Consider the following 8,998-nt stretch of genomic DNA (forward strand, 5'->3'; position numbering starts at 1 on the left):
ATTTTCAAAGTATAAAATGAATTCTACAATGTTGCTGTAACTATTCCAGTTCTCAGGTGAACTTTGGGATCAGAATTGTTCTATTTAAAGACATGACCCAGGAAACTGAATTCTAGATAGTAAGCTTCTATTCAAGTAGCTCACATTGGGACAGCAACAGGCCATTGGGATACAGTTTTAAATAGAAATTTGCGATGATGCCAGAAATTCTGCTGGGAATAGAAGTAACTTCTACAAACAGTAGTTTAAATGAGTGCTTTATGGACCCAAGGTATTGCTTGAACTCCAGAGTACTGGAATTGTGTGCTGTAGCTCTTAGAGTCATGACACTTGGTGCATGTTAGGTGGTTTAGGAGACCAGAGAATTTCTCAAGGGCTCTAACTACCTCTTAAAACCTTGTTTGTGAATGTGTACTGTTTTCTCTGCATCAATAAGGAAAATTCCAAGACAACTAGTATCACAAGAACTGAGGTCAAGCGTTCAGATCCCCTAACCGGACAGCAGCCCAAACAAACAAGAACTGTTGGCAAAAATAGAGACTCATTTTAAATCTTGGCCTTGAAGAGAATATATCACTACATGCTGAAACCTAAAAGAGTTTAATAACTAACTAGGACATGTGACAGATTATGCTATGCACTTTTAATAAATGTTAACTTTTACCCTTTATTCTCTCTGGAGAATGAACTAGATTGTTTTACAGTCTAGGGAGAAAAGTGGCAGTAAGAATTATTCATTCAATAAGTAATACAGGGCCGGTTAGTTAGCTCAGTTGGTTGGAGCACAACCTTATAACACCAAGGTCAAGGGTTTGAATTCCCACACCGGCCATCCGCTTAAATAAATAATTACTGAGGACCCACTATGTGCCAGGTACTGTTGGAGGCATGGGGCCTATGGCAGTGAACAGACAAAATCCCTACCCTTATGGAATTTAGATTCTGACAGTCAAAATATATAACATGATGATAAGTGCTGTGGAGAAAAATTAAACAAGGAAGAAGAATGCTTAATTTTAAATAGGGTTGTCAGAGGCAGCCTCACTAAGGTGACATTTGAGCAAAGGGTTGAAGGTAATGGAGCAGGCCAGTGCTGAGCATCCAGGCAGAAGATACACTGAGTGCAGAGGCCCTGATCAGAGTTTTTTGGCATGTTCAAGAATCATCAAGAAGACCAGTGTGGCTGAAGTAGAGTCAGGGGTAGAGAGAGTAGTAGAAAATTAAGTAAAGGTAAAGGGCAAGGCAGGGCCACTTATTTAGGACTTTGTATGCTATGTTAAGGATTTTGGCTTTTATTCTGAGAAGGGAAGCTATAGGAGGATTTTTGAAAAGAATAATTTTTTTTTTTTTTTGACCAGTAAGGGGATCATAACCTCTGGCTCGGTGTTGTCTGCACCACGCTCAGCCAGTGAGTGCACCGGCCATCCCCATATGGGATCCGAACCCACGGCCTCGGTGCTATCAGCACCGCACTCTCCTGAGTGAGCCACGGGGCCGGCCCAGAATAACATTGTTAAAGGATGCCTCTGACCACTGGGTTAATATTAGACTTGTAGCGGGGGCTCAGGCAGATTTTGGTGGATGGAGAGAAGATTCACAGCTTCGTTTTGGAGAGATTCAATTTCAAGCTCCTGGTAAGACATCTTAGTAAACCTATTAAATAGGTAGTTGGATATTCAAGTCTGGAGCTCAAGAGAGAGATGTAAGGTAGTGATGTAAAAAGACAGTATCTAAATTGGGCAGTCTAATACATGGTAGCTACTTGCCACATGTGGCTATTTAAATTAATTAAAATTTAAAATTCAGTTCCTCAGTCACTTTTGCTGCATTTTTTTTTTTTTTTTTGTGTGTGACCGGTAAGGGGATCGCAACCCTTGGCTTGGTGTCGCTCGCACCGGGCTCAGTCAGTAAGCGCACCGGCCAGCCCTATATAGGATCCCAACCCGCGGCGGGAGCGCTGCTGTGCTCCCAGCGCTGCACTCTCCGGAGTGAGCCATGGGGTCAGCCCGTTGCATTTCAAGAATTCCTTTCATGTGGCTAGTGGCTACTGATTTGGACAGCACAGATATAGAACATTTCCATCATTGCTACAGTTCTGTTGGATATTACTGGTCCAGAAGCCAACTGAAGAAAGTATCTCAAGGACATGGAGTGTCAAAAACTGCTAAAAAGTGGGCCGGCCCGTGGCTCACTCGGGAGAGTGCGGTGCTGATAACACCAAGGCCCTGGGTTCGGATCCCATATACGGATGGCCAGTTTGCTCACTGGCTGAGCGTGGTGCTGACAACACCAAGTCAAGGGTTAAGATCCCCTTACCGGTCATCTTTAAAAAAAAACTGCTAAAAAGTAATTTAAGGACTGAGACTTGACCATTGGATTTGGTTACATGTAAGTGACTGGGGACCTCTTGACAGGAGAGCAGTTTTGGTAGAGTGGAAGGCAAAAGCCTGATAGTAGTATATTCAGGACAAACTGGAGGACTTAAAATCAGAAAATATAGACAACTCTAAAGATTTGCATTTAAAACAGCTGGGTGAACTTACTGCAAAATATTTGTTGAAGCTGTTCTAAAGAAAAACAACTCTCATGACTAACAGTTGAGTCTTTAGTAAATGGTTCATAAAAACCCCCATGGATCAGTGAGTGATTCTCCCATAACAGAATCATTTGAAGAGCTTTTAAAACACAATTACCTAGGGCCGAGCCCGAGCCCGTGGCGCACTCGGGAGAGTGCGGCGCTGGGAGCGCTGCGATGCTCCCGTCATGGGTTCGGATCCTATATAGGAATGGCAGGTGCACTCACTGGCTGAGTGCCGGTCACGAAAAAAACCAAAAAAAAAAAAAAAACAATTACCTAGGGCCGGCCCATGGCTCACTCGGGAGAGTGTGGTGCTGATAACACCAAGGCCCCGGGTTCGGGTCCCATATAGGGATGGCCGCTTAGCTCACTGGGTGAGCGTGGTGCTAACACCACCAAATCAAGGGTTAAGATCCCCTTACCGGTCATCTTTAAAAAAAAAAAACACAATTACCTAGGGTCCACCTCCAAAGATTGATATAATTAGTTGGGGAGGGACCCCAGCATTGTTTATACATGAGAAGTTTTGCTTTTTTTTTTTTTTTTATTTCCTTGAGTAGTTCTAATGTCCAGCCATAGGTCAAGACCCACTCACTGACTTAGACCAAAACATAAATACTAATGCATGACAAGTCCCAATCATGGTCCAAAATTATATGTAACTTGTTGGAGAATTTATAGTGATGGCACATATTTAATGTAAAATGACTCATGCAGTATTGTGGTAAGCTTTTCTGCCAGTGTTCTGGAGACTGAGAATGTTAAATTCATCAAGAAGGAAATTGACAGTAGATCTAAATAAAAAAGACTAACACTACCCATGATGAACAAACATACTGATTTGATTATTTTGTGGGTGCAGTTACTCTCATAAGAGCACTTTATCTGATGATTCCAGTTCCCCCAAAGAATAGTTTTTTGTTAATTGTAAAAGTTCTGCAACAGAATCATATTCTAAATTTTAGAGATTCACATTTTTTACTTTTAAAATTGGCAGCATCTTTTTTTTTTAAAATTTATTAATTTTGGGGTGGGCGGCAGCAGGCCAGTGTGGGGACCTAAACCCATGACCTTGGTAGTAGCATCTTTATTTTATTTTTTTTTAAAGATGACCAGTAAGGGGATCTTAACCCTTGACTTGGTGTTGTCAGCACCACACCCAACCAGTGAGCTAACCGGCCATCCCTATATAGGATCCAAACCCAGGGCCTTGCTGTTCTCAGCACCACACTCTCCTGAGTGAGCCATGGGCCGGCCCTTGTAGTAGCATCTTTAAAACCAGAAAATAAACGTGGTGACTAAAGCTCAAGTTAAATGTTTCTGCAATTCAGTTATCTATTCCCTATACTGGCACTTTTGAAAAAATAAAAATACCTGGCATGTTTCAGTGAAAGACACTCAACGGGATTACTTAATTTTAGGTGTAGTTGCAAATAAAATGACTTATTAAATCATTGTGGAAGGGGCTGGCCAGTTAGCTGAGTTGGTTAGAGCACAGCCTTATAACACCAAGATCACAGGTTCAGATTCCCATTTGGCCAGTCGCAAAAAAAAAAAAAAAATGTGGGAGATAGTTTCTTTTTTCTCATATCTGGAAGCAAATATTTACAAATTATGGCTCCTAGCATGCTTGTCCCTTCCCTAAAATCCCTCAAGAACTTACTATATTTTCCATTCATATCGCTATATAATCCCATATTCACTGCTTCTTGTGATGTGAATATGAAATAAATAATCTATTATGTATACAGGTCTCTGACCCATTAGTTTCCACCTCCTCCTCAATCTAAGAGACTAAAAAAATATATTTCACCTTTCCCTCTATCCTACCAAAAGAATGCTTTGAACTATTAAATAGCCACAGACAACCAGTAATAATCTACAACTTAGATAAATAATTCCTAAATAATCAAAAAGCAGATTAACCCTATAATCTGAAATTTAGTAATTAAATTTGGAAATACTATATTAATCCTACTCTGTATTTCTACTATCAAGGCAATATGATCTTGAAAGATAGAGGTGGACTGAACATTTACTTTCCACATCCCAAAATACTAGAATTTGAAGTATAAAAGACATAAAATCTACTTCAGTAAAAAGGACTTACTACTTCACAAGTGGCAAACTCAGAAACCTTGCATTACATTAAGAATTTATAAAACAAAAAGTAATTGAAATAATTTTCTTGACTTCCAAAATATCACTGCCTCAAGACTAGTAAAACAGGAAACTGCCTAATGGTTTTCCTCAAATTACCCTTTTTTTTTTTTTGAGTAGTATAGTGGAATGATAAAGAGCTGGAGAACTGAAGCCAGACATCCTAGGTTCAAATCCTGGCTCTTCCTACTTACTTGCTGCATGTCCATGGACAAGTTATTAATTTCTATGTGCTTCAGGTTTCCTCTTCTATAAAATAGCACTATCTCACAATACCTGTGTCATAGGACTATTGTGAAGAATGAATGTAAATCACTCAAAACCATGCCTGCTGCATGCACACTGAATACTCAAAACATGCAAGTGATTTGGTTATCTGACCCTCACAAAAACACAGGTATTTCAAATGGCTGCTCCTTTGAAGATTCAGTATATTGTATCAAAAGATATATCATTTATGTAACTAGACCTTTGGAGGTAGTAAAAAAGAGATAGATAAGACTAATTGGAGAAGGATTTGATCCTACTGCTTTTGAGTTACAAAGGTACCTGCTTTATACTTTAAGGAAAAGCTTGCTGTGGAATGCTCACTCTTTCTGGTCAAGGTAATGCTTCTAGGCAACTTTCAGATTTCAGTAGCTCACACAAACTGAGAAAGTCCTTACTCAATAACACTGCCATTTCCATTCTTTGGCATGACTGGGCAGATAGTAACCCAGTGCTAAAACATTTGTCATTTGTGAGAAGTACTATAGCGCAGTAGTTAGGAACAGAGGCATCAGAATGCCTGGTTATAACATCTGGTCTGCTACTTACTAGCTGTGTGACCTTTGGCAAGTTACTTAACATCTCTGCCTCAGTTTCCTTATTTGTAAAATCCAGATAATAATTGCCATCTCCTAGGGTTGTTGAAAGGATTACATGAGTTAATGAGTAAAGCTCTTAGAATAGGGCCCAACAAAATAAGCACCAAAAAATGTTACGATTATTATTAAAATAGTGTAAAATGTTTCCAGTATCAATGACATAACTGTATAAAAATATATGTTGATCTCATCGAGAAATGAAAAAAATCTAATGTTTCCATTTTTTAGTTATTTGTATTGGTAGCAGACACGAGGTAGTACAAATGCAGAGGAGGAGGCACAAAGATCACATCTTCATGCAATTAGCCTATTGCCTGAAGACCTGACCCGGAGCCAGAAAAGAAAATCAGAAGGATGATGTCTTGGTAGTATCTTTTAGAGGGGTATCATGCATCTGATACAGACTGTACTAAATTCACTGCAGTATTTTCATTGAATACCTTGTTTCCATCTTCTATGTGTTAGTTATTTCTAGACTTTCAAACATTTCCTCTCTTCCCAATTAGCTTTTTAAAACTGGTAGCATTAATGATTTAGCTAGACATTACCAACAGGAAGAACACATTCGGCTTATCAAGACAGCGATCACCTCAATAATTTTGTACCAATTCCTCATAAGCTGATAGCAAGTATAAACAGTTGGCTTAGCCAGAACATGAACTGGCATTTTAGTTTGAAGAATTCTGAAGCAAGCCAAGTAATTTTATAAAACTTAAATTTTATGACCATGTTTGGACCTTTTTACACAACACAATGGAAATGTTCATATTTTTTCCCCAGAGGAAAAATTTCTGAATCACCACTATGTTGCACAGTAAAATAGAAATATGAGTTCAGGTACTTATTCAAGTTTCTAAAGAATGCAAATAACAAGACACAATTTTACTCCCCAAATCTGGAGTCATCAACATGATTTTGTAGTACTGTATCTCAGGCTTTACCTAAAAAGTCATTATTATTCAGATAAAGATAGTCCCCAGTCACATTTTTTAAAAAAGCCTCTGCCCCACCACAACTTCCTGAGATCTGTGAAGAAACTGTAGTCTTGTGATCAGACTCCATATAGTACTGGCAGTTTTGTAATCTGGAAAAACCGGTGACTGATTTTACGTATCAATCAGTTGTAGTCTGCTGATCTGATTAGAAGCCTTGACAAATGCCTGGTGGCGATTGCAAATAATTGCCAAGCATATGGGGATGATACAGTAGCCCACCGTTTTGGGATCAGCTCTTGTACAAGAATAAAGGAACAAAAACATCTGTAAGTAAGGTATCAGAAAAATAATTGTCCACAACCAAAAAGGCAGGGAGAGTAACCGAGCTTTCAAGGAGTGTGTCCATGTGGTTCCTTCAAGGGGCTCCTCAGGATGCTGTTGAATGTGTTCCAAGGCCAGCCTGTTGTAAGTCTCGTTGATTTCAAAAACATAGTAAAATGCTGCTGCACTTGCTAACAGATACAATCCCACTCCAATCCATCCCATCCGCTGACGGAAGTTCATCATTCTCCATGCTCTGTGCCTTCAAAATTAAAAAAAAAATTTTTTTTTAAATGCAGTTAGAGTCTAGTAATGCCATGGCAACTATTCCAAATATACTTTTTATTTCCCACTAACACATTTATGATTTAAAGTAATTAAGTTACATTTATTAAGAAACGTAAACAACTTAACAGGTGGTTTTATGTAATAGTTATGAGCAAGTAAAAGAACACTGGTTTTAGTATATACTGAGCTATACTTGTTATGTGAATGAATCCCAAAGAATAAATAAAAAATACAACCTGCTTAAACAGGTCCAATACACCTTCCCTTGTGAAACTGGAATTAAACTAGTTTCCTATGGGCCACTTCACTTTCACAGTTGAAATACTCTCTGGCTAACAGTATTGCTTCAGACGTGAACACTACCTTCTGCAAGTCAAACCAACGTCGGAGCCCCCAAGTTAAGACAGTAACTCCTAAACACTTACAGTGGTCCTGAAAATCTTCCTGTTCCCACGGCAAGCGTTAAAGAGTCACTCAGTTCTGAATAATCGGGTGGTTTTGGCATTTCAGAGAGAGCCACCATAAAAGAAATCCCCTGGGTCACCCGGCTCGGAGAAAGGTGAGCGCTGCCAGCTTGGAGCAAACGCTAATTGTGATTAAGTACAGCGTGACTGCAGCCAGTCACGCGGCGGCCCGGCTCCTGTCGCCGCTGCCGGAGCCCCGTCTGAGTCACACGGCCCGGCCAGGAGGATCCCCAGCCACCGGGGCCTCCCTGGCAGCCGGCGCCGCCCCCTGCCTAGCTGCAGCGCTGGCCCACCGCGACCCGGGCTGCGCAGGCGGTGCCAGGACCGGACCTCGCCGCCCTGCAGCGCCCGGAGCCCAGCGCCCGGCAGTGGCCGCAGACTGAGCCTGCAAAGCTAAGCAGCTCCTGGGTCTCACCTTCCTGTCCCTGGTGGCCCGCCCGCCCGCCGTCCCGGATGCCGCCCCAGTCGGGGCTTCCGGCTCGAGCCGGAAGCAAGCCCGCCCCGCCCCCGAAGGGCCCACCCCTCGTGACTTCCTGGTGTCCCGCCCCCGCGCCGCCTCCCTGAGCGAGCTCCCTACAACTCCACATCAGACTCCAGCGTGGGCTGCGGCGGCGCGAGTGGGGCGCATCCGCTCCGGTGGGCTGCAGTCTGGGCCTAGAGACTGCAGCGCTCCGCGACCTTGACGTCTGGTGCCTCGCTCGCAACTCTGATCGCCCCATCACCCCACTCTGCGGAGGGCACCGCAGGGCCGGGGCGGTCTGGCATCGGTCGCCGTCGCTCCGCGCGCCGCCCGGGTGTCTGTCCGAGCCGAGGGAGCCCGTCCTCCCGCGCCTCATCGGCCGCCGGCTGACGGACGCAGGCAACGAACACTAGATAACGGTGAGGGGGAGCGGGCCCCGCGAGCGCTGGGGGAGGCCGAGGCCGGGGCGGGTAAGATCGCTGTTGGCCGCACAGCGCCGCAGTGTGGAGGCCGGAGAGCTGCCCCGGCCCGCTCCGGGTGCGCCCTGGACATCTAACTAACCTGACTGCTCTGTCCTCGCAGGCCGCTGGACCTCGGCGTGTTGACGAGACTTATCTGGGGTACTGCGGAGAATTACTGTGAATTGCGGAGGGTTTCTGTGCCCTGGATGAATTAGAACTGAAGTATGTTATTTATTGTTTATTATTATTGGGCACCATGACTCAGGCTTTTAGAAGACTGGTGTAAGGGATGGATATGAACCCTCGGAAAGCGCTGTTGATTGCCGGCATCTCCCTGACCTGCAGTGTGGCAGAAATCGAGGAGGCTCTGCAAGCTGCTTTAGCTCCCTTAGGGGGGTACAGACTGCTTGGGAGGATGTTCAGGAGGGACGAAAACAGGAATGTAGCCTTAATAGGGCTTACTGA

At 43.2% G+C, this 8,998-nt stretch overlaps 1 protein-coding gene across 2 annotated transcripts; it reads right to left on the reverse strand.

Moving 5' to 3' along the window:
• Nucleotides 1–6,302: 6,302 nt before the first annotated feature.
• Nucleotides 6,303–8,090, reverse strand: LYSET (lysosomal enzyme trafficking factor). 2 transcript variants are annotated; one of them, XM_063091764.1, is made up of 2 exons: nucleotides 8,028–8,090; nucleotides 6,303–7,122 (listed from the first exon to the last, which is right to left on the reverse strand). In XM_063091764.1, exon 2 carries the CDS (start codon nucleotides 7,104–7,106, stop codon nucleotides 6,711–6,713), a length of 396 nt encoding a protein of 131 aa, XP_062947834.1. In that variant the 5' UTR covers nucleotides 7,107–7,122; nucleotides 8,028–8,090; the 3' UTR covers nucleotides 6,303–6,710. The 2 variants fall into 2 exon arrangements, with proteins under 2 accessions (XP_062947834.1, XP_062947833.1); XM_063091763.1 differs by lacking the exon at nucleotides 8,028–8,090 and adding an exon at nucleotides 7,574–8,021.
• Between the last annotated feature and the right edge of the window lie 908 nt (nucleotides 8,091–8,998).

The sequence above is a fragment of the Cynocephalus volans genome, chromosome 3 (genome assembly GCF_027409185.1).
Source record: "Cynocephalus volans isolate mCynVol1 chromosome 3, mCynVol1.pri, whole genome shotgun sequence".
Taxonomy (NCBI): Eukaryota; Metazoa; Chordata; class Mammalia; order Dermoptera; family Cynocephalidae; genus Cynocephalus; species Cynocephalus volans.